The sequence below is a fragment of the Thalassophryne amazonica genome, chromosome 7 (genome assembly GCF_902500255.1).
Source record: "Thalassophryne amazonica chromosome 7, fThaAma1.1, whole genome shotgun sequence".
NCBI lineage: Eukaryota > Metazoa > Chordata > Actinopteri > Batrachoidiformes > Batrachoididae > Thalassophryne > Thalassophryne amazonica.
The window spans coordinates 11,583,163-11,609,845 of NC_047109.1; the positions used below are offsets into that span (position 1 = coordinate 11,583,163).

The 26,683-nt window shown below is 42.2% G+C and overlaps 1 protein-coding gene across 1 annotated transcript in view; it reads left to right on the top strand.

The window, feature by feature from the left end:
* The window catches only part of LOC117513625 (vacuolar protein sorting-associated protein 13B-like), a 1,146,044-nt gene that overhangs the window by 461,174 nt on the left and 658,187 nt on the right, over positions 1 to 26,683 (top strand). The window contains 1 exon segment of the mRNA XM_034173849.1: positions 16,464 to 16,597. Within this exon segment, the coding sequence (XP_034029740.1) occupies positions 16,464 to 16,597 (134 nt within the window).

A 26,683-nucleotide genomic window follows, 5' to 3' on the forward strand; every position in this document is an offset into this window, starting at 1 on the left:
TGCCAGTCTCTAACAGCTTCTGAAAAAATTCTGATGGAAAAAAAGTCCTTTTTATTCCGCCATTTCCAGACAATGAAAATCCGACGAGGGGGCGGGACCACTCCTTCCCAAGGCGTGCTCACAGGCAAATGACGTCACCGACAGGCGTGGAAAAACTCACGCATGCGCACGAGGGTTCAAGCATGTCTGACGTAAAAACATATGAATGAAATCCATATAGTTTTTGAAAAAAATAAAAAGGACCGTTTACTTTATTGACAGACCTTGTATATGAAGCCATGAAGCTCAGAATTGACCATAGGTGCCTCCTGTTCCCACTGATCATCCTTGATGTTTTTACAGCTTAATTGGAGTCCACCTGAGGTCAATTCAGTTGATTAACCTACTGTGCAATGTCTGTTGCCAACATCTAAAGCAAGAGGTGGCCAGAGTGCTCGGACTTAAAAGTAACTTTGTACTTAAAACTGCTTCGTGCACTTTATCTGCCAAGTTATGTAACAACTACAGGCTGAAAATCAATATCAAATCCTCAAGTTGCAAAGTAATAAATGTACAAAAACACGACATGCCTTAGGGCCCCTTCACTCAGTGCGAATTTGGTGGAATCACGAGGAAATAGTTTGAATTAGCGCACCCCGCCGACAGGCAGGGATGCACGATCCTGGTGTGACGGTCCGCGCATGCAACAGTGTCTTTTGAGCAAGAATAGCTACAGTTGCTTGCACTGTAGGACGAGTTGCACCACATCACGCTGCTGAGGAGGAGGAAAATAAAATAAAAACCAGCTGTATAATTAGTGAATACCACTGGGTTGATATAAATAATACATAAAAGGGGATGCAATACAGAACCCTGCGGTTGAATAACCCTGGTTCAATAAAACAAAAAATGCCACTCATGGGATTTGAGCCCACACGCTTTGATTACCAGATGGAAATGTTACCACTGTGCCACAATCACTGTCCCATAATAGGAGCATGAAATGGTTAAAATCAACAAGCAGATAAAGATATTTTCTAAAAAAAGAAAAAAGCGCTGTGATAACTGACCAAACAGCGTTTGGTATGGCGTATTTCTGCTATGTCACTGAAAGTGGTGTGTTTGTCGTACTGTTGGCCTGTCATATGGTCCTGCAGTGCGTTACTCACTGTCCTGTCAGACAGACATGACATTCAGATTGCCTGCTGCATGTCCACATGAACTGGTGATCTGATCCAGTTGGAACAGCCTGTCAGTGTGCGCGCTCTCCAGCCCATCGCAGATGCGATATATGTTTTTATGTATTTCGACGTGAGGAGAGCAAGCACACACACCCACGTGTCCGTGAAAACACGGTGCGTGTTCTGCAGCTCCGATGTCCAGGACCAGAGTTGTCAATAGCTGCCACGCCCCCGTCCATTCAGCGCACAGACCAAGGTGTCACACTGTGATCAGATGAGAGGCGCCTCGCCTGCGGGGGGCACACGAACCACACGCATGCACATGTTTGGGGGAGTGCACGACACACGCAGACGTGTTGTGGGGGGAGCCGACACTGGCATGTCACATGTGCACTCAGCATCTCCACAGTCGTGGGGCACTTAGGCAGATTTCACATCCAGCTCGACAGTTATCGTCTCATGACTATTTTCGTGATGATAGTATGAATGGCTGCACATTTTCTAAGTGCCCTGCGAGCGGTGTTAGATGTCCATGTGTGTCAGCTGTAGTGTTGCCGACACCTGCCGCAAGAGGGTTCGATGGGCTCACACAACGCACACTCTGTCTTTCAGCCACTGGTGTGCTCAAGTAATTGTAGCAACAGGTGTACGAGGCATTGGAGGCAGCTACAAATTTACATGTTTTGCACACGATTCCTGCTTCATGCATACTTCGACCAAATTTGCACTATGTGTGAAGGGGCCCTTAAGAAAGGCCCAGTGTTACCGAGCTCATAGTTCTGATACATGTGACACATGCTTCTTTGTGCCATTTTGGAAACTGCAGGTATCAACCAATGTTTACTGTGAAACTGATGTCAGACTCTGGACAAACAAACAAGTTGTTATCTTGGAGAAGCTCGGAACTTTGATTTTCACCTTTGGGTAGCATAAATGCCAAAGACGTTGCAGTGGCTACATGAAAGGCTTATTATACAATAAATCATCTTTAAGAAATGAAGTGGACATTTTCTCAAATAATTTCAGAAATTTTAATGGGAAGCATTACATTTCGATTCAAGCTGACGTTCTGAAAACATAAAAAAATTTTAGGTCAGCTGCTATGCCACCATTTTTCATGTAGCTTTAACAGCGGTTTATAAATGAGTTCACATAAATATTAAAATAAACACCAAACTTACACCTAAAACAAATACGCATTCAGGTTTTTTGTTTTGTTTTTAAGAGAGCCTCGCTGCTGTTTCTGCATACAGCTGTAACGGAATATACAGACAACACTTCAGCTCTCTGTAAACCATTTGCAATAGCGGACATAGCAGAAAGATAGCAGGCATCATGGGAAATGCTGCAATTCCTGAGAGACTGCCTTTATGACCGCGTTGCTCAATCTACTGAGAAAGGATATGTGGATACTTCGTGACATTGTTTTCAAAGACTGTCAAACTTGTTTCTGACAGTCCACTGAAGCATTGGACATGTCCTTGGCCTTCTCCAGCAGCTTGAGTCTTCAACACTTGTGCACTTGCTCAGAGAAATGCACCACATAACCAAAATGTTATAGGTGGCATTGTCTCACAATGTAAGTGATAAACCTCACCTGAGTCTCCCTAAGTAACCATTTGTATGACATAGTCATTTCGGCAGTATTCAAGGATCGTACAAAGACACCAAGTACCAAAGATATGTAGTTGTCACAGTAGGTCACAATTTAACATCCAAGCCTCGCAACGGTACAGTGGACAGGGATCATCAGGACCCTAAAGTCTTGGGGCTTCATTTTTCTGCAAAGGTATCAGCACCCCTAAATATCTCTGTCCAGTGACCTCTGGATGCCATAAGCTTTTCCCAGGCATCTCTTCATCTCAAAAGCAGAAGACCCAGAGATATGAATGCCACTAATAAGTGAAAATAAGTGAATGTCTCTACAAGTTGAACAGTTTACCAGATAGACTTCTGATTGCTGAGTCCAGGAAGTCACTGAAAGCCTGGCTCTTGGTCTTGATCTGGGACAATTTCAAATCTAGACACTTATGCCGCGTTCACACCGGACGCTGTGTGACACCACAAATTCGCATCCCTCGCCTGGCGATGGACGCGCCACCATCGCCCGGTGTGTCGCTCTGCTTTCGCTGCGAAAATTCGCTCCAATGCGTCATCAAATAGGAGGAGCTTCCATTCCGCTCACCGGCTCCGGTTGTCAGTCAAGTCAACATGGCGGACCTTTATCACACGGAGCGAGTTGCTGTGCTCTATTTGTTGTGGAAAGCTGACAAACATTGCCAGCGGCGCCGTCCCTGGGTTCACAGCATCCTCATGAAACGTTCCCAATTCAGGGAGTTTCATCATTTTCTGCAGGAGCTGCGCCTGGATGACAGCCGCTTTCAACGGTACTTCCGCCTCTCCAGAACCTAGTTTGAAGACCTCCTGTCCCATTCACATGCGCACATGTGAACAATTTAAAAAAAAACTGGCTGCTGCGGTGCTGCTGCTCGCTCTCCCCTCAGACTCTGTCATAATTGTGTTATAAACCAGTCACCATTTGTTTTATTATACATCTGTGTAGTTAATAAATAAAATAATCTTCACGGACGATTCATTTGCGCGTGCATGTGAAAAAAAAACTGGCTGCTGCTGCTGCTTGCTCTCCCCTCAAACTCTGTCATAATTGTGAAATAAAGGACAAAAGGGACATAGGTCCTGCTCACAGGTCAGGACAGGACATGTCCACATGAAGTATAAACTCCAGACATCTCCACGTCACTACATATCCAGTCCCTGATTGGTCATCGTGACATGACAAGACAAAAAAGTTCAGATTTTTCAACTTGGGGAGGAGGTCAACGAGACGCGACATCGCGCCACAAACGCGCCAATCGCTCAAAATCGCTTCATTCGCATCACTTCATTTGCGTCCATCGCGTCACATTGCATGACTTTTGTGGCCCCACAATGCATCCTTCCATAGGGATTACATGGCAACCTGTCACCGCCGTCGCTCGCATGGCATCTGGTGTGAACGCGGCATTACAATTTGTCACTCAGCTTCTCAAGTGCTGCACTCAGGGTATCCCTTGATTCAGCATAAATCACAGTATCATCTGCAAAGTCAGGGTCTGAAAATATTTCATTGCCACCCAAGCCACAACAGTAGAGCTAAAAGGATTTGCTAAAATTAGGAAATGGGAAAAAAAACTTATTAGCGCTGTTCAGCTGAGGGTTGTACTGTCACCGAATTAAGGAAGAAATGGCTCCATTTGAAAAAGAGGTCAGAAAACATCTTGCCAGAGCAAGGCTGTCACTGACTGCAACTGTGACTGCGACTGATAGTCAAGAGTAAGTCTCCGACACAGAGAAAAGTAGGAAAGGCCAAAGAATGGTTTTACAATTTTGAGATGTTCATATTGATTTTGTACCATGATTGTTGTTGTGGCAGTCCCTCTGTGGCAAGGAAGATTCTCTTCTAATCAATTCCTGGATGAAATGGTGGATGCGGAGATGACTGAACAGGCCCAGTCTCGATGTGCACTGTTTCTAACAGACTGTGCACATGGTTGCTGTGTGAAGTTTCTCTCGGTCAGGATCTTGCTCTCTCTCCTTCCCCTTTCTCCTCTTCTCCTCTGCGTTGGACATCTGTGTTTTTTGAAGACTTACACTCCCTTGTGGATCACTGCTCACCAGTTGGCTCAGTCCCTCGCTTGTTCTTCTCCAGGTCTTCCAGTCAGTGGAGCAGCTCTTGAGATTGTGCTTCAGAAGGTTCTTATAGCATTTCTTCTGCCCTCCTCTGGAACATTTTTCTTTGCTCATTGGGAGTAGAAGATCTGCTTGGGAAGTCATCTGTCAGCTGTTCCTAATGATGTGACCTGCACTCAAGTTCATGATGATGATGACACACTTATGTTCTGGAGTTTGGGTTTAGTCAGGACACTGATGTTAGTACGGTAGTCTTTCCACCTGAGGTGGAGTATACTCCTCAGGCAGATTTGAAGATCACTCGAGGATCTTCAAGTGGCAGCGGTAGGTGGTCCAGGTCTCAGATAAATTTAGAATTATATTTCAATTTAAATTGTAGAGTGAAACAAGATAATGGATTTTCAAACTAAAACCACTTCAAAGTAATGAAATATATAGTCAGTTACTAAAAATGCAGTTTTGGATGACAGCAGACCGATTGCTCGTGATTCCTATGAGAGGTCTTGACCACTTGTAAATTTTGTTCTTGCCACTTACGAACAGATTCGTTAGTTTGAGTGGTCCTAACGGTTTTAACGGGCCTCTGGTCTCTGTGGTTTTCTGATCACTTCACACATTCTCAGGCAGCAGAATTTAAAGACCCATGGCTGGGAGATGTGATGGAGCTGTTCAAGACGATTAAAAATAACCATCAGAACACTTTATAGAGGAGCAAACTGGCAGCGCTGCACAGCGACTGAACACAGGGAGGGGAGCGGTCAGCGAGAGGAGAAGGGTGTATGGTCGTAGGATTTTTGCCTAATAGCCTCAGAGAAGGTGAACCCAAGGACACAGCTGAGATGGCACGAGGCAGGGGGAATAACCCGACTCTAAGAGGACTCTCAGGACTTGTTAGCCCAACCAGGTTTAAGAGCTTTGGGGGCTCCTGTCATATTTCTCTTTCATTTGACTTTAGACCGCTCTGTCTTTCTCATTCTCTCGCTCTCTCAGCCTCTTTCACTCGTTCTCAGAGTCTCAGTCTTCAGGAATGATGGCCACAAAGTCACTCTTAACAAGATATGGCAGTCTCATTCCAAATAATGACCCCGGAATTAACAAACAGTCTCCTGGAGTGGTATTTAAAACAAAGCAGGGAACTGCACACAGACTGGCCTTGCCTTGTTATGGCCTATGATGTACTTTAGCGCTCTTTCTGATTGGCCTAACAGATTCTCTCCTGGGAAGGCCTGGGCAAGAATCAAGGTTAAAAAAAAGTTGAAAATAATAGATGCTCAAAAATTCTACTTTCGGTCTTTTCCAGGTCACGGTTAGCCAAAAGGTCCAAAGGATTAGAGCCACAACTGAGTTTACAATGAAACTACAGTCCATACAATCTTAGACAAAATGCCAAAAACGCTGATCTCAAGATGAGTGGTGGTTCTTCTCGATGAAGGGCTCAGATGAACTCTTGGATGGTAGCGTGGTAGATATGAGGTGAGAAGTTTGTGGAAGGCCAAAGTGCTGTAAGCTGAATTTAATGGTGATTGTTCCACATAACCTGCTGAAGTCTGACTCCACCGGGTCTGTGGTGTCGTAGGAGCGTGTTGCCGTGCGTACGCCGTCATTCTCTACGCGCCTGTATGTTTGTTATTTTCTGTGTTGCTAGTGAAACATTTGAGGTAATTACTCACTTATACACATTCATATATTTGTAATCATACATGTAAGCTTGCAGGGAAATCACAGGCGTAATTTTCAGACAGACGCACAGGGCCGGTCTTCCAGGGTCCACTCCACCCTCGCACTCACACATGGTGCGTAATAGATTATTGTGGTAAATTGGAGGGACATGGCGTAAGCGTGTGCGAAGCTCAGAAGGGTGGTTTCTGTTTACTTTTAGATTTGTTCGATGATGACTGGCAAGGGTGTGAACTCATTTTGGGGTCCGTTTTAGAGCTGTTTGTGCTGTTTTTTCCAATGGCAGCTGGTGCAGCAGTGTGACGCTGCTGTTTGTATGGATTAAGATATTTTGGGGGGGGTATGGTGGGACATTGAGGCAGATGATGGAAGCGGTGACGCCAGAGTTTTGTCAGCGATATCCACCAGTCTTTAAAATCACACACACTGACATCCACATCCAAATTTACGGGAAAAACTGAATCCACATCTGCCCTTATTGAATTGTGTTGAAGATGTTTGAAGTCGTTGCTGATTATTCTGGCTGCTGTGTTTAACCAGTTGTTTAGTCGAGTAAAGTTCGAAAAGTAACGATAAATACAACCACATTTTTCCAGAGCTTTATTTTATCCAGTCAGCATTCCAAAACCTCAAACATTCTCAATTCACAGGGATATAAAAGCTGAAAATTCACTCATTTTAGAATCTGACATCAGAAAATGATTGGACTTCTTCTTACAAGTACTGTATAGCAACACAATTATCAGTTTTCAAAATAACTGCCAATTAATTATATCCTCTACAAAACCAAAGTACCTCGGATCAAAACACACATTATTTTGACTAGGGTTGGGTATCAAGAACCGGTTCTTTCGGATATCATTAAGAAATTATTCGATCCACCGACATCAGTAGCCTTTTTGATTTACGATTCCCTTATCAGTCCTTCAGTTCGGCTGTTGTTTTTGGGAGTGTTTGTCAGGAAAATGATCATGTCTCTACATTGATTACAGAACCCCTGCAGGGTCTGTAATCAACCGTTTCTGCAGCGCAGCTCTTCTTTGAAGCTTGAAGCAATGAAGCATTGATCCAACCCGCTGCTTCGTTGGTTCTTTGTTTTATTTTGCTTTATCTTAATTCTTCCACGCTAAAACCCCAAAGAGCATATGTCTGTGAGTAATATTTCCTTTTTTATGGTGAACCAACCTGCTATGGTCTTCTGAAACAGTTGATAGATGTGTTTTATAACTTAAAAACGGGACCGATGCTAACAAGTTAGCATGTATATGGCATTTTCAATGTTAAAGTTAGCATTAAGCTGTTCGCATCTCAGCACATTTGTGTGTATTTGTTTTCTGTATAATAATTAATGGCTCAGCGTTTGTCGTAAAAGAGTCAAATGTATTACAAATTGTAATATTTTTTATTTATTTTTGTTTATATATTCATAATAATAATAATAGCAACAACAATAATCGTAATAATAGCTAATAATGCTACAGTACAATTTTAGAGAGAGACAAAAACAACCTGATTAAAAACAGAAAATATAAAACCAACTAACAATGAACATAAATAAATAAATAAGTATAGAAATAAATAACTGTTTTCTGTGAACACCTAGTGACTCTTACACCTCCACTTCATCCCTGTCTTATTTAATTTTAATGACAATTTGTTTTGGTCAAACCATATTTTCAGTGTGTTAATTTCTTCAGTGATTTCCTCCAGAACTATCTGCCAAGCTAGAAAACTGCTGCATCCTCGTAAGAGCAGAATACTACTGGAATGAATTTGAATAAGGAAAGTTGGGGTTTTTTCTCACCAAAATGGATGCTGCACTCACTGCAGTTAATTGTCTGGAATAGTCCCAGATTGCATTTCAGAGCTTCTAGAATTCAAACTTCAAAATTATCGTGCAGGTGGTGTTGGGGGGTAATTTTGGGTTACAGCTTTTTTGTTTTTCACCACTTTCATCCCTGAATATGTCAATTGTGAGTCACTTTTGTGGAGATTAAAGTCACTAACTGGGACTCCTGTCTTGTTGCGAGAAAGAAACGAGAATCGTCCTCTGTTCTGTTTACATATTCAAACACTGCGTGGATCTCTGCCGAGTCAAGTTAGAACAATAGAGTCCAATCGGAATTAATAAATTCAAAGCGAAATGCTGTTTAAATCAATTGACACCTCTTTCCAAATGTTGTAATACAAACAAACTGCAATCGATCAGAATGTTTTTTTTCCTCCCAAAATGAGACGTCCTGTGCTGACGTGCAGCAGCCACCTGAGTTCAGCTCTGAGGTACGGAGAGAGATTCATGCCAAAATGTCTGAAAGGAAATGCTTTTGACAAAAACTACACATTTTGTTTAATTTTATTTATGTCCAGTGATCAAGGATACAGTGACCAATTTCAGATTTATTTACTTTAAGACTCAAGACTCAATAAAATGTTGTTGACATAGAAAACCTGTAAAGCCTACTTTTAGTACACAGAAAATTCACAAGAGGTATCGACAAGGAATCGGATCGATAAGCAGAATCGATAATGGCATCAATATCGATAAGATCTTATCAATACCCATCCCTAATTTTGATACAGTACTTTGTCTCAGGTGTCTGAACTCAATCATCTGTCATTACTTTTAAGAACTTTGTGCGCTTGAACCTTACACATTTCGGTACAGATGCTGAACTCAAGTCAGTGGTTTTCTGATCTGTGCACAAAGCATCAAAGCATGCGAGTGGATCATTTACCAGAACAGCCACCAAAGCTCCCTGAGGTGAAGCAGTGTAGTGACTCATTTTAAAACACTACCTCCTCTTCATTTTTACTGTGATGTCATGTGATAAATTTTCATATGTCATTTTCATTGTAGCTTGATGACTTAATGTGCATCCATGTTTTTACAAGCAGACTGTATGTGCTTTGTAAGGCATCGAGGGTGTATCTGAATATTGCACAGTATAAACAGCAGAAAATCTCTATTTAGACCATGTTTTTGGTAGTTAGTGGTGCAATTTTATGCTCCCTCAACATAGCAAAGCAGCAGCACTGTGCCAGATCAAAATTTTAAAACCACACATCGATTCGTCCACCGATGAGTGCAAGTGCACTTGCTGGTTAAACAATTTAGGAGGTGGGCATGAAAATGGCAACTGCATTGGGGGGACGTTAGCAGTGGCATTTGCGGGTTTCTATAGGGTGCTTTGTTGTAGGTCTAAGGTAGGACCCAATGTGCTATAGTGGTAACAAATAAGTAAATCCTATACAGGCCAGGGTTGTAGTTCCGTCATGCTTGGCCTTAGTCTTGAGGCACCTTAAGGCCCATTTGTTTTCCAGGTTTAGCACTGAATATTCAGTCCTGGTCATTTTTTGGGGGGAGCAAATTTATGTACCTAAACAAATTGTACAATACATAACACTACTTTTTTCTGGAAACAACTGCTGCTATTGAAGTAACTGTCATCATATATGCCATTTTGGATATAAAAGTCCTTGTTTTTTCTTGAGTTAGATGTGCATGTTGAATTGGTACACGTTTGTAATAAACACAGTAAAACACAGGAAATGCCAACTCACTGTGGTAAAGTCTTCCTAGTCTAGACAGATGAGCCACATGGTGGATACGGTGGTCACAGCGCTCTACTGTCTCTTCATGGAACCCCTGCAGAGCTGCAAGGGAAACAAGTGTGTAATGCAATGAGACAGGAATACGCCAACTCACACACAGCCGTCCACAATAAAGTGCTATTGACAACTCAATGATATCACAGTGGTTTGTGCAGCACTCTGTGCACATTACTTAATGGAAGCAAGTCCATGAAACATAATCTGTCCTGTCAAAGGCAGTTTTTCCAATCTGTGAGCACATGGCTATTGGCTAATATAAGAACACTGGTTGTGTACAAGGATTGTGTAGAGTGAAGAACTAGAGGTCTTAATAGGTCACCAATTTTGGAGTCTAAATAAAATAGACTCGGGCAAGTACATATGAATTAGAGGTGCGTAAATGAATACAAAGGGGGGGTTGGGGGGGGGGGGGTTATGAGATGTAATATAATGTAATGAGCACAAGCCGAGACCCCAGAGCTGAGAACAACACAGAAATAAAAGCTGTGTTTTATTCTTAGCAGGTGTTGCAGCAAATTTCAGGGTCCAGTAGAGAATTACTTTGAACAACAGATGCCTCCAGGCAGGAAAACACAAATGGTTTAGCTGCTGAGACAGGTAATGAGTTAAAATACATCAGGGGTTCAGAAGGTGATTCAGCAGTGTTAGTTCAAACAGGCTAACCAGGAAATCAGGCAGAGTTAAAGTTAACTCAAGTTAAACTTGAGGAGCGTAGGATTGAAGTGTGGGTCAGTCAGTGTGTATGTCAAACACAAGGAACAAATGAGAGCGAGAAGAGATAGAAGGAAGACAGTCTGGCAGTGGACAGTTATCTAGTGTATGAAAATAATTAACAAGGAAGTCAGAGGACCCATAGCAGGAAGTAAAGCCACTGAAAACACTGAGCAGAGTAGATGTCAAAATAAAAGCACAAGGAATAACTGACATGGAAGAGAATTTTACTTAGGGAGCCATAAAACAATACAAGAAATATAATACATGGGAGATAACACTGGAGACAGAAATCCAGAGGTCAGAAACTGAACCATGACAATAGAGACCCAAGTATTTTTTTTTAGCCTCATCTATAATGCAGCCAACCTGACAGGCACAAACTACGACAACAGCATTGTAACATGTCAAATCTAAAAAAAAAAAAAATTGCAGGATAAGTTTAAGCATTCATTTTTGAAGGCTTCTTGTATTTTCTGCATGTTTTAAATTTTTTTTTTCTGCTACTGTCATTAAGCACAACTTTAGCTGTTGTTGAGTGGCGAGTATCCAGCCCAGTATTAGCAACGCATTCTTATTCTGAGGTGTCAACATAAATCAGAGCTGCAATTAATATTTTGCTGCTATTAGACGGAATGTATCATTCCACATCTATTACACAGATTTATAGACCAGTGACTCAAATCGATGCACAGGGATTTTTGGTCTCCAACAGCAGTCTGAAGGAATGATTTCCTTTTTCCTCTGAGCATTTTTTGTATTTCATGGTGGACGTGACTGTAATGGAAGATGGTCGTCCTTGCTAAGAGAAAAGATGTTCCAGGTGCTCACACACATGAGCCGCCTCAAATTTGGACCTAGATGACCGTGTCAGCACCACACAGACACAAGCTCTAAGGTGCTTTTTCCTTTAACAGAGATCGGACTCCATACAATTTTCACCGAATGTCTGGATTTGTGATCGTTCTGGATCAAGATTAAGATCCAGGCTTTCAGTGACCTCCTGGATTCAGCCATCAGAGGTGCATCTGTATGCGCTGAAAGTTTCCATTATGTTGAGACATGCACTTATCTCTGCAGTGGGTCCTCCAGGCTTTCAGTGACCTCCTGGATTCAGCCATCAGAGGTGCATCTGTATGCACTGAAAGTTTCCATTATGTTGAGACATGCACTTATCTCTGCAGTGGGTCCTCCACCTTTCAGAACAGGAGAGGCCTGGGGAGAGCTAATGGAGTCATAAGGTCCATGGACATAGGTCTTTGGTGATGCCGATACCTTTGCAGGAGAACCAAGGTCCAAGTATTTAGGAATATGGTGAATCTTGTGTTACTGGATGGTTGTGAAACTTGGATGCAACCCAGTGATATCAGGTGGATGTCTTTGAAACTAAGTCTCTTCAGAGGATTCTTTGGTACTCCTGCAATTACTTTGTGTCACACTAAGGGTTATTTCGGGTGACACCGATCAGGTCTGCTACTTGCATTTTGAGGAAACAGAGACGGCGATTTGGCCATGTGGTGCATTTCTGGGTATGATCCAGCATGCAACTGCCTTTGGTAAATGGACTGCTTTACATTCACCCATTCACACACACACACACACACACACACTAATGTCAGTGTGCCAACCTCTGGGAGCAACTTGAGGATGAATGACTTATGGGGAATCCCATTACGTTAACCTCTCGGCCATTGCCTCCCCGTCAGTGATAAAGACCCAGGAATTGTAAATGGCCAAGGACACGCCCACCTGTCACTTCACTGTGACACTTAGATGACTGTTTGCAGGAGGTAGGGATGGCTCAATTATCTCCCTGGGTGGTTACGGTCCAGGAACCAGGGTGGTTCCACAGTTTGTTGGATGTAGCGACGCAAGGAATCTATACCTAATCTGATCTGACCTGACCTGTGTGTGTTATGCACAGGGATTATTTTGGTGGCACTAAAGCCAGTGGTCAAAACTGAACATCTTCCTGTGTGTCTGTAAAAAAACAAAAAAACAAAATTGTACTGTCAAGTGGGGCAAAAGTATCACTGTATTACTACCTTGGAATGGTGTGAGACGCACAGATCTGAGATGCCAACCAAAAGAAAGGTGTCTGACCTACGGGCAACTAGACTGAATGTCACAGGAACCACGAAAACATCTGCGGTCATGGCGTTGCACGTAGTACGTAATGAAGCAGTGTCGACTGCAGGCATCGTGACAACTGCAGTTTGTTCCATTGTCCCCAAGTGGAAGTGACACCTCAGTGCTGAGTGTGAGAAAATACTCCTCAGATCATCTGCACGTAAGGACCTTGGTCTGCTTCCGCACGCACATATTACAGACTCATAGCTGCTCAGGCACACAGGCATACGTAAACTCTCACATTCCCGCCCGTACGTTGCCACGACGACTAAAAAGCAAAAAAAAAGTGGAGTGAGCCATCCTTTTCATCCATTGCCCCAAAAGGCTCCCTCTCGTTGCCATGTCAATGCCTATAGTTGTTTTAGTGATATTTGGGAGGGTGGCGCCTGAGGAGGCACGGTCGTACTGTGACATCACTGTTTGATGACAAATGTGGGATGGAGCTGCTGAGCAAGGCAGACTTTTAAATCATGGAATATGTCTTAATGCGTCTTCAGAGAGAACCCCTTCCCTCACCTCTGACGCTGTGATGGCTTTAACATCCACGGACCTCAGGCTAACCTGGTATGGCTTATGTAGTCTGTAACCCTCATCTCAGCTTATCCTCAGCTTATGCGCTGACAAAGGTGTGTGTCCACCTTCAGGTTCACATGGTCAGAACTAATCGGACACTGCCGTGAGTCTCAGCACAGACAGCCATCATCTCGAACTCAGCGGTCTCACCCGGACGTATCATGTCCCGGGCGCCGTGTGTCTCGGTTCTCATAGTTCCCTCTCCGGTTCTATGAGACAAGAAACCTGAGTGCCAACATTACCTCACCTCAATGAAGTGTCAGTTTAGCTTCATATAACATGATACTGTAGTACAAATGAAAAGAACCGTGATTTATGGAGAAGCTTAAATCAAGAACTGCAAAGACAGTAAGTTTTCTCATGTGTGATATGTTGATTTTTATTTTAGATGCAGGATGTTGCTATTTATTTATTTATTTTACTAAAGCAAAGGTCTCCATATTTTCCAGAGTCACTTATTTACTAATTTTTTTCTTTTTTTTTTTTTACAACAGGTGCATCTTATATACTTAAAAATCATGCTTTCATTGTTGCTATTGTTATTATTATTATTATTACTATTATTATTATTATCATTATTATTATTAACAGTGATAATAATAATATCTATTTATATAGGGCTTTCCCAGGAATCAAAGCAATAAACAATATAAATGTTAACAAAGTATAAATGAAAATAATAAACATACACTATAAGAATGCACCATAAAAGCAAATAAAAAAAATTTAAAACCTAATGGACTCATCTTGTCTAACGCTGTGGGCCAGTAGTCCATGTAATGTCTGATGATTTCATTTGTAAAAACAAGGTCAAAAAGCATCCAATATTTTGTCCATCATGTATTATCTATCCATCTTGATTGATTTGTTTTTGTGGTTGTTGTTTGTTTTTTATTTAGCAGTCTTTAAGGTACACACCACAAGCTGAGGGCTTCCTGCATAAATCTATGTACTGCTCACGTCTTCATGGGTCAGCAATCCATTTCTTTTTCTGACAATTTCTTTTGGACAAGTCATGTTTGTTTGACCATCTTGCATATTCTTGGAGTTTTAAAATCCCTATGTTAAGTACCAACACAGGCTGTGGTGTGCATACGAGGTCTGTTAGAAAAGTATCGGACCTTTTTATTTTTTCAAAAACCATATGGATTTGAATCACATGTGATTGCATCAGACAAGCTTGAACCTTTGTGCGCATGCGTGAGTTTTTTCACGCCTGTCGGTTGCGTCATTCGCCTGTGAGCAGGCTTTGTGTGAGCACTGGTCTACCCTCTCGTCGTTTTTTTTATTACGAATAAATGTCTGAACGATTTGGAGCTTTGCTGCATCAATTTTTTTCCAGAAACTGTGAGAGACCTCCAGGTGGACACCGTTCGGAAAATTAATCAGACATCAGCACTTTTTTGGCACATTCCACTGTTACAGGAGTTTTTCTCATGGAAAGAAAAGCGGAGGGACGCGCCACGGAGCTGTTCATTACGCGGGAAAAAAACACCTTGGTGTTGTCTCACAGGACAGCTTTGAGATGGCTTTCAGATGGATTCCAGTTGCTTTTCAGTCGTGTGATTATCCGATTATGATTGTGCATGAGCTGGACATGCCCCAACATGTCCTGTGAGGCTTCATCACGGCGTTGCTTTGCGCCATGCGGCTCTACCGCAACGCGTGGAACTCCTCCGCACGTCTGTCTTAATGTGCTGAAAAAGTGCTGATGTCCACATCTTTTCACAATTCCTGTGCTAGTCAGACGACATACCGGATCAAGACAGCGTCCAGTTTAGAAATGAACGGCACATTCCACTGTTACAGGAGTTTTTGTCATGGAAAGAGGAGCGGCTCCACCGCACGTTGCGGTGGAGCTGCATGGCGCAAAGCAACGCCGTGATGAAGCCTGACAGGACATGTTCTGGCATGTCCAGCTCATGCACAATCACAATCGGATAATCACACGACTGAAAAGCAACCGGAATCCGTCTGAAAGCCATCTCAAAGCCGTCCTGTGAGACCAACACGGAGGTGGTTTTGTCCCGCATAATGAAGGCTCTGTGGCGCGTCCCTCCGCTTTTCTTTCCATGAAAAAAACTCCTGTAACAGTGGAATGTGCCGAAAAAGTGCTGATGTCCACGCCTTCTGCCATTTTGTGAAAGTCAGACGAAGTCCTGGATCAACAAAGCCTTCACGTTGGAAATGATCTGGTTGTTTCAGCGGGGTTGGAGCATGTCGATCGGCGCTGGGAGCGCGGCGCGCTCTCAGCAGTTGTGGGCCATCCTTAAAGCGGCAGTAACACTCCTTAATCTGTATAATCCCCAAAAAACGTCCCTGAAAGCCATATTAATTTTCCGAACGGTGTCCACCTGGAGGTCTCTCACAGTTTCTGGAAAAAAATTGATGCAGCAAAGCTCCAAATCGTTCAGACATTTATTCGCAATAAAAAAAAACGACGAGAGGGTGGACCAGTGCTCACACAAAGCCTGCTCACAGGCGAATGACGCAACCGACAGGCATGAAAAAACTCACGCATGCGCACGAAGGTTCAAGCTTGTCTGATGCAATCACACATGATTCAAATCCATATGGTTTTTGAAAAAAATAAAATGGTCCGATACTTTTCTAACAGACCTCGTATGTGTTACACTGAGTTCCTGTCCATTATTCAACTTGCCTCTCGTGAATGAGTTCCACACACAGAATGACCCAGTCCTAAAACCCTGACTTCACCCCACCACTTCTCCCTTTGATAATTGGTTGGATGAAGTCAGGGTTTTGGGAATGGCCCAAAATAAGAGCCAAATTTAAAAAATGAAAATACAGACATACAAAACACAGTGATTGAACAATACATAAAAAAGATAAAGTACATTTAAAAAAATAATATATGCTAACTTATGAACCTCTTTCTGTCTTCTCCAGAATCACGTCCTCTTTCCATCCCGATGAAGGTGATGCCTGAAGCCACACCAGCAGAATCATGGACGACATCAGAGGAAAGAATGAAGGACCTCATCGCTCATGCCTGGGACGCTGTCAAACGCCTGACTGTTCAGGTACTTAAATTGTTGTCTGGGAGCTGTGGACTGATATTTCCATCTCCCCCATATATATCTAGAACGTTTTTGTTGATTTTATAAGATTATTTATGCTGGCAGCAGCTCAACTGAGGTTCCTTTTTTCTGTGCTTCCAGTAATGTATATTTGGAGCTGTCTGTTCATCATTTGACTATGTTACTATAAATTTTGGCATGCTTACAAAAAATCTCTAAGGTTTCCCTAATGTCACTGCGGGCAGGGTGGTTTTCAGCTTAATGAGTTGGACTTCTGACCTGAGAATCCTGTGTTCACTTCCTGGTTGGGACAGGGACAGTCACTTTGGTGCCCTTAAACAAGATCCCAAGCCCCAACTCTGGTTGTGGAAAATGAAGTCAAAGTGCAAGTGGCAAATATTGCAGTTCTTTGAATTGCAACTTTTGGCTGACTCCAAATGCAAGTCATTTCCCACAGACCCCTGTATTAAAATGTCTAAATTTACATCAGAAATTAACATGTTAACATCCCAGTACAGCTGAGTGGTGTATGGTACTAACCGACCAGCGAAGAAGCTGGTGTTCCAGTATTTCTGTAGAGTGGTAAGTAGCAGGTAGCTTAATGACTTTTGGTACAAACATACATTTTAATGCCTCCTCTCAACCACACCCAGTCCACAAAATATGTAATAATCACCAAAATGAAAGTTAGCCTGTTAGCCTCAGCTTAGCTAACCTTATTTGGTAACTGCAAGGTGGGGCATATAGGGGCTTCATTCGTACTACCCAGGACACGCCGATCCTGCCCATGCTCCACCTCTTGGCCCATTTATGGGTTGGTTGGGAGGTAGGCTGAGATATGAGCTGCCGCAGAAGTGACATTTGAAGCTGTCGCATTTGAGCTTCAAAATCACTCTTCAGAAAAACATATGGATGACATCACAGAGGGTTTGTCCAGTACGTTTACAGTCACAGCTTGTGTGAGTGTGTGTGTGTGTGTGTATGTGTGTGTGTGTGTGTGTGTGTGTGAGAGAGAGAATGTGAGACATTCTAGTATCTCACTGGTGTGACTGGTTTAAAGTATGTGTAGACAAACAGTTGCGCAAAAACAGCCAAAAAGACGATACCTTTTTCATGTGGATTCTCACTGAATTGGTCCTCCCAACATGTGTGCACATGGCGGCCGACTGTCCGCTGCCTGCCGTCCGGAGTGGCATCCATTAGATGGCACGACTCCTCCATGGCAGGACAGGACACATGGGCATCGTGATCCTTTGTTACCACTCTGATAAAAAATAAAACAAAAGAATGAAGCCAGAGTGCTGACATCGTCTGTCTGGCACGCTGTCCACACGTGCAAGGCGGTGGCCGCCAGCCAGCAGCTTTAAACTTTATTTCCACTTCTTGTCCTCAGAAAAATTAATAAATAAATCAAAAGCGGGAAACACAGTAACCTGGTTCGAGCAGCTCGTCTGTGACCAGACAGGATGCGTCCAGCTCACCCATGTGTGTGCATGGGGGTGGGTGCCGTCTGGCTGGAGGCTGGTGTTTGGCCGATTCCAGAAGTGACGTTCCTCTCCAATCACATAAAAGGAAAAGTGTGTGTCAAGCCCTCACAAGTTGCCCCACATGTTGCGCAGGTTCTGAGTCACAGAGACTATGTGGTGAGGGGTACGAGGTGCCCGCCTAACGGTTTGGCGAGGGAGTTTATCACGCAAATTTTTTGTTCTCTTCAAAACCTAAGCCAGATGCGGATTCTGCTTCACAGCTGAGGTGAGGGGATGGTGAACAGCTGCGAATCTCACACCAAACTGCATGATTCTCCTCACAGATGGTATTCGCAGGGTGTCGCAGCCCAGTGAGATACTGGCCTAAATGCTTTGAGGCACACTGTAGAAACAAAGTCCATTCATCAACTTTTGAATACAACTTTAAGATGCAGGTTCAGCAACCTTCAGGGATCAAAACTGAACTGGATGCTGTTTTGTATTTTGTTTGTTTGTTTTACCTTTCTGTTGGTGGGATGTTTTCTCTGTTGGCAGAATATTGCAGGTGCTCAGACGTTTCATCTTTGGCGCCTGTTTCTGATGTCAACAGTGATGATCTCTTTCAGGATATTTAAAGTACATGCAATCAGTTACATCAGGATCTAATTGGAATATGGCTAATAGCTGGATTTCTTATTCCATGTAAACATAACCAACGACGCAGAAGTCCAACAATTGTTCTTAATTTGACTTTACTCTTATGGCTCGGACCACACAAAGTGATGTCACTCAAACATCAAAGAAAGCATGACGCATGCGAATTGAAATAATGCTGCGGCGCCCTGGGCCCGTGTCAGCTCAATGAGCTGTTTACAGTACTTCCACAAAAGTTAACTCAACCCTCTAATAGTTTGCTGAGCCCGTCATTGCCTCTGCTTTCCTCTGTCCCCTTCGGCTGTGCGACCGAGACCACACCACGCACTGCAGCAGTAATTAGGAAACAGTCTGTCCCGTTGACATGGGAGTGGAAGCGGCCCAAACCGAACGACCCAACAGCTGGTACCCCAGGCCTTGGATATCCCCAAACTTAAACCATTCCATTTATTTTAGTGTGGTGTAAACAGAATACCTAATGGCTCACACTTCTGCCGCACATGTGCCCAATTTGGCGAGCAGCGCTTTCTTTCCCTCTTTTACAGAAGACGGAGTAGCAGGCAGGGTGGAGAGAAGGTGAACGCACGAGACCGAGGAGAGAGAGAGAGAAAGTCGCAAAAGTATTTATTATTCTACGGCGGCTGAGACCACTTAAGGCTGTGATGGTTGTTTAACCGGAACAGGGACATGTGATAGCTGGTGATTATGTAAATTGTTTTAAAAAATCTCTTAGTCGGGTGTCAAATGCAGGCGTGATATTTTTCAATATGACAGGTCTTTCTTCCTATAGAGTCTCAGCAGGAGGAAAGACGCTCAATTTCCTACACAGATGCTCGATCAGGGACTTTTTTTTTCCTCTCTCTTTTTCCAGTTATGAAATAGTAAAAATGTAACACAATGCTAAAATACCCTCAGCTGTCTGAGCATAAAAATAGGAAACAGAATGTCACCTTTGACCTCTTAAAATAGGTCAAGGTTAGCCATCTTTGAACTTGTCCAAGTTCTGTGTCCCAAGAATGTTCCCTGTGAATTTGAATAGAACTGGTTATTTTTTGGCCTCAGGTAAATATGGAAAAGGTACTAAACCTACATTGAACTTGCTGATCTGGTATCATGTATTTAGATCATGCATTCACATTATTTGAATTGTAATTTGCCACATAAAAGCTCAAAGAAGAGCATGAAACAGTGTCCATATAGCACTCTTTTCCTATGGTGTTTTTTTCTTATATTGGTAAGACGATAAAAATCCATCTTTTCTGGATAAAACTTTTATAATCTTCAACCACGTATAGGAAAGCTTTCTTTCAAAGGGTACTCCTACGCTGTGTTAGCTTCACAGACCCAAAGAAACGCAATAGACCTTTAACTGTGAATGAAAGTGCCAAAAAGAGACATAAAATGTAAACTGAAAGACAGCGGCATGCATAGCTAATAAACATAGGGCACCAGACACCCCCCTGGGAAAGAGCTATAGATAAAATTTGGTCATATTTCACACAAATGTTTTGGGGGATATTTGCTAGGCAACAATCACAGAGGTCTGCTGGTTGTCAGTATTAACATTAGTTAAAGTTACAGTGGTTTTTCTTGGTTTGCCAAAACGAGTCAGTGAAGATGCTAACGTTTTATTGTAGTTTCATTAAAAGTATTTTTCATAAATGTAAGTGGGAAAGTCTGAAACACTCCAATAAAAACTAATACTAATAACATAGGGCGGCACAGTGGATTAGTGGTTAGCACTGGTGCCTCACAGCAAGAAGGTCGTGGGATCGATTCCCGGCCTTTCTGTGCAGAGTTTGCATGTTCTCCCTGTGTATGCGTGGGTTTCCTCTGGGCACTCTGGTTTCCTCTCACAATCTAAAACATGCTTATTTCGGGTCTGCTCCTTCTCTGCTTCTGACCAAGATTGTTAGATTGTGTTTAACTGTAAGTAGGAGCAGATTGACTTTATAGTCATTGCACATATATACATACAACAAAAATGCTAGAGGACAAGTTTCGTTGTATGTATATATGTGCAATGACTATAAAGTTTCTATTCTATTCTAATACTGAAACCCTCTTAGTCTAGTTATGTCGGCAGTCCTGTAAAATGCAGTCATTTAAATTGGCAACCTAATATGCAATTAATTAACAATTTTTCATTAATTTTCTGCTGCTTATCCGGGTCGCGGCGGCACCAGGCTCAACAGATATCCTCAGCCAACTCCCCAAAAGACCTCCCTATGGAGACGACCACAGGGCATCCTCACCAGATGCTCAAACCACCTCAGCTGGCTCTTTCCGATGCAAAGATGCAGCAGCTCTACTCAGTCCCTCCCGCATAGTCAAGCTTCTTACCCTGTCCAGGGTTGTTAACAAGTGATTTTTCCCATTTAAATGACCAAGTTTTGTGATACCATTTGACATAACTCAATTAAGTAAACATCACATTTCATTTTTTAGAGTGCCATTTCCTTTAAATGCAGTGTGAACTTTGAACCACGTGCATGCTGTTTCTCCTTCGTGTCATTTGCAAAATCCATCAAAATCTGACTCACTATATTTGCCATGTTACAATGAGATATGAATGTACTTGTTAGCAACTAGACATGGGTGCACACCATCAAGCTCAGAATATCAGAGTAAACACTCTCACTGCATGACGCATTTCATTAAAGTGTGGCTCCACACTTGAGTGTATTTTATGTAATTAGTTAGACACACGTCCCAGTGAAAGTCTGAAACAGCTGGAAAAAGTGGTACATGCAGCACTTCTGTTTGTAGGTTTGTACTCCAGAATCACTCTTTACACTCAACTTGTCTTTTTCAATGACAGATGTAGTTAGCATTGATTCCCAGTGATGTCCTGCCATGTGCGGTTAGGGCACAGATTATTATCTGAATCCATAAGTGTCACGCTCTATCTGCGGCTGAGTGCTTCACCCAAAACCCAGAAAGGGGTTCTGGCCCACAAATCCTCCGTGTCTTGAAATTCGGAATGTTCTTATTTGTCTCTCTTTTTGTGAGACCCTCTTCTCTTGTTACCTTGGTAGGAAAAATGGGCGATTTTCACCTTGCAATAAAAACAGATGAAATGTTATTTGTAATCTGTTCAGAGCCACTAGAGAGTTTCCTTTAATCTCTTAAAGAAACTGTCAATGGCAAAGACAGATGGGCAGTTAATGATTAAAACAGAAAAGTACACCAGCTCAAAGAGAAACATTTCCATTTTTGCATATAGCTGCTAGAATCTCAGCTTGGACACGTAGGGGTCCCACATTCTTAAACAGTAGTTCATACGGTTGGATCGTAGTCATGAATTGACAGACTGATGGAAAGAAAATTATTGAGACTTACTCTGAGGAAAGAGAGGCAAACCATCCAAACAACAATGTGGTAAAGTTTTATTACATACCGTACAAATCATTCATGCTGCATGTCGAGGAAGGCCGTCATTCATCCAGGTACGAGATACACAGTAAATTTTTCAGTTAAATTGACTCTGCCGTGAGTACATATGGTCCCACTCCAAACAGTGTTAAATCCAAGGCTTTGAACCGGTTCGTGGAATGAAAACGAAAACCATAAACTTTTGGTATTTTGCTCAGAACAAAAACGAGATCAGAAACTTTATATTTTGTTATAGAATTGTTATTTTAAAATAATGGTAACCGGTTAATACCATTATTTTTTTACATACTTGAAAAGGTTTCTGTTAATGACTTGGTGAGGTGCACTTCTTCCTGGCATTCACTTAGTGTGTTGAGAGAGCAGCAGTCAAGAAGCCTATGCCAGTTTGCAGTTTCAATTATCATAAGAGGTAAATATTTTAGGCTATCGATCTTAAATGTTAAAGCAAATGTTGGAAATAGTGAGCATTAACATTTAGGGCTCTCCTTAACTCTGCCATCATGCAGATTTTCAAATTTAGGGTGTCCCCTCTGTGTTTTCCCGGATAATTATTAATTTTGTTTTTTTCCACATTGTTGCACGTTTTGGAATGTCCTGGCTAAATCAGGTTGCTAGGCACTTAGAGTTCAGTTCTACTCTGTTAATAACTTTCTTTTGGCTGCTCCACAGTAGATCTGGTGTGGGCCACATGTTGATTTGGGACACATTCTACCCTGGATACCCTTACAGACACAACTCCAGTTGGACAAGCATAATGAGACATGGGTAGTCTTGAACTGGGAACCTTCTTTTAGTGAGTAGGTCCTAGACTTTGAGCCTATATTCCACAATGTGAAGCAGATAAGAATGTACAAGCCCCCATGGACAGGTTGCCAGTCCATCACAGGTGACTTCTTCAGCAAAATACTGGTATCTATGTACAGCTGGTGAAGTTTCTTATCCAAGGACAAAGACATTTAGCATGACTGGAAATCAAACCTACCTCTACATTCTGGTAGCCCGACTCCCATCCTTCTAAGCTACATACTCGAAGCATGCTAACCACTTGGGCAACAATGCTGCCCTTCATTTACACTGTGATAATACTGATTTAACACTACTGCATTTTCTGAACTATATGTCACACTGGAATATTACTTGCATCTGTCCAAAAATGCATCAAAAAGAGATTAAAAAAAATAAAAGAATATAATTTAAACCCATCTATAAATCTATATTATTGTTGAAATGTGGTGCTGCTGCTTCATGCAACAAAAAGCAAAATTAATTTAATCGGCATATTATCCATTTAGGAAGCAAACACCACTTTAGTGCTCTCATGTCTCATGAAAGTTTCTCATTCATGTCTTTTTCTTCTTCATCATGTTTTATGTCAGTTGGCATCCAGCTTAATGGCAAATTCCTGACTCATTTAGGATACAGGAGCAGCTTGTCACAGGTGTAGAAGGTGCCATGTTGTGGTTGTAGGACCTCCCACAGCGGTAGGACCTCCCACACCAGTTTAACAAAAACCCTCTGACTTATAGTCAGACAAATATGGTGATTAGAGTGGAACCGTGTGTATTTAATGCACTAAAATTGATTGTATACTTAGAAATACAGTTGTGCTCAAATGTTTACATACCCTGGCAGAAATTTTTATTTTTTACTTATATATTTTTGTTCCCATTTTTTCAGAGAATATGAATGATAATACAAAAATGTTTTTTCAACCGTGGTTAATGGTTGTGTGAGTCAAACAACTGTGTTTATATGCTTTTTTAAATCATAATAACAACAGAAACTACACAAATGATCCTGATCAAAAGTTTACATCCCCCTGTTCTTAATACCGTGTATTGCTCCCTTTAACATCAATGACAGCTTGGAGTCTTTTGTCTTAGCTGTGGATGAGGCTCTTTATTTACTCCGATGATAAAGCTTCTTCTTGGCAAAAAAGGCTCCAGGTTCTGTAAATTCCTGGGCTGTGTTGCAAGAACTGCAGGTCTGAGATTTTCCCGAATTTCTTAATGATACTGAGGTCAGGAGACTGAGATGGCCACTCCAGAACCTTCACTTTATTCTGCTGTAGCCAGTGACAGGTTGACTTGGCCTTGTGTGTTGGATCTTTGTCATGTTGGAACGTCCAAGTACGTTCCACGCGCAGCTTCCGGACTGATGAGTGCAAATCTTCCTCCAGTATTTTCTGATAACATGCTGCATTCATCCTGCCATAAATTTTGACCAAGTTTCCTGTGCCTTTGTAGCTCACACATCCCCAAAACATTAGCGATCCACCGCCGTGCTTCACAGTAGGAAGGGTGTACCTTTCATCATAGGCCTTGTTGATTCCTCTCCAAATGTAACATTTGTGGTTCTGGCCAAAAGTTTAATTTTGGTCTCATCACTCCAAATGACTTTGTTCTCTGTGCTGTTTAGTGGATTATAAGTGGTATACTTTGTGGTATTTGCGTATCAATGGCTTTCTTCTGGCGACATGACCACCAATCTTTCTTCAAGTGCCTCCTTATTGTGCATGTTGAAACCACTTTTTTTTCCCCAGAGTCCTGTATTTCAGCTGAAGTTATTTGTGGATTTTTCTTTTCATCCCGAACAATTTTCCTGGCATTTGTTGCTGAGATTTGTGTTGGTCTACCTGACCATGGTTTGGTTCCAACAGAATCCCTCATTTTTCACTTCTTAAGGAGAGTTTGAACAATTCTGATTGGCATTCTCAGTCCCTTGACTATCTTTTTATATCCCTTTTCTATTTTATGAAGTTCAATTGCCTTTTCTTTGACAATTCTTTTGCTTCACCTATGACTTAGAAACCAGAAACATCAGTGCAGCACTGGATGAAAGATGCAAGGGTCTGTTAGGAGCCCAGAAACTCACTGACCTTTTATACACACACAATCATTCCAAGAAAACAGATTACAGGTGAGGATGGTTACCTTATATAGCCATTCAAACCCGTTTGTGTCAGTTTGTGTGCATGTTATCAGGCCAAAATCACCAGCATATGTAAACTTTTGATCAGGGTCATTTAGTTAGTTTCTGATGTCATTGTGATTTGTGCATGTGTGCATGTAAACTATTATGCGCAACTGTATAGTCTCTACAATATCAGGACGTCTTGGATGCTCCACCACTCATCCAAAAACTGAAGAAGTCAAATGGATAATTGGTCTAGTTGCTGTCACTTAGTCTCAGAGACATTTGTGTACTTGTAGCACTTACCAACAAGGTGCTTTTCACTCACTCCTTCTTATGCTTTTAGAGTAACATGTTGCTAGCATTCAGTACAATCCAGCATTAGCAATATGTGCACAACTGTCAGCAAACCTTCCAAACCTATCTGCATGTATTTGCAGATTTGTAACATGCACCAGCAGAGTTAATTTAATATCATGTTATCCTTTTCTCTTGTGCTATTGCGAAATAAAGTATGGTACCACCACCCTCTTGCTGTGGTGACAGTAAAACATTCTTTTGGTTGGTCTGTGTAGTGATGTTGGTTGTTGTGCCATGAGAGCCCGAGACTAGCTGATATGTAAGAACGCCGTGTTTACTAGCCTCTACTTTTGTCTTACTTGCACAGATTACATCACTTAAAGCATCTCTCATTTTAGCCGTCTTCTTCTACCTGCTTCTTCCTAGCTTTTAGTTCTGTTCTGTACCGTCCACCGTTATAAATCCTTATGCAACCTTGCGCACCCTTAGCCCTTTCTTTCCATCATCTGGGCTCTGATAATTATGTGATCAGGTGGGCGATTCTATTTCAGGAATTTTGTAATAATTCCTTCTGTTTAACACATGAATGTGTTCAGCACTGGCAAAGGAGCACGTTGCTACCAAAACTGAAATGGGATCTGCTGAAACAGAAAGACCGTTGCCATGGAAAAATGAAGTAACACTGCTCCCTGCAGCTGCCATGCATTAATGAATATGACTTCTTTGTTTTTTTCAAGAGTGAAAAAAAGGAAGAAAAAGCAGTGGGGTATAAAAGGTAAAAGGATGGAAAGGACGAGGAGGGAAAACTGGACAGACGGTGAGGTTGAAACAGAAGGAAGACAAGCAGAGATAGACGAGGATCGTGTGCACTGTGTGTTTGCTGTGGCGCTGTTCGAGCCCGCCAGCTGGTTTCCATGAACAAGGTTTGACCCCTTCTGCAGGAATATTACTTCATCTTTTGCCCCGTCTATTCATCTCGTCATCACATCATTCAAACCTGCATACTCCCCATCTGTGTCACATCCCAAAATTGTGATTGGCAGGTGCAATTATATGTATTTTACATATTAACAATTTCCGTGTGAGTCATTAGATCAGAAGGTGGGCTAACGTATGTAGACCTGGGTTTGATTCCTGGTCATGGTTGTGGGACCGGGTTGTGTGCTTTATTTACAAGATACAGTAATTCAGTAGTGTACCAGCCCAACCAGCTCCAAATGGGTACCAGCCTTGGCAGGGAAGTAACCTGCCCAATATGGTAGACTTTCTTCTGCTGCATGGTACAGAATCCAGAGATTTTAGTGCAGCAGATAATTGAAACAGTCCTTCAAATGGTGATACAAGCACCAAATTTGGCACA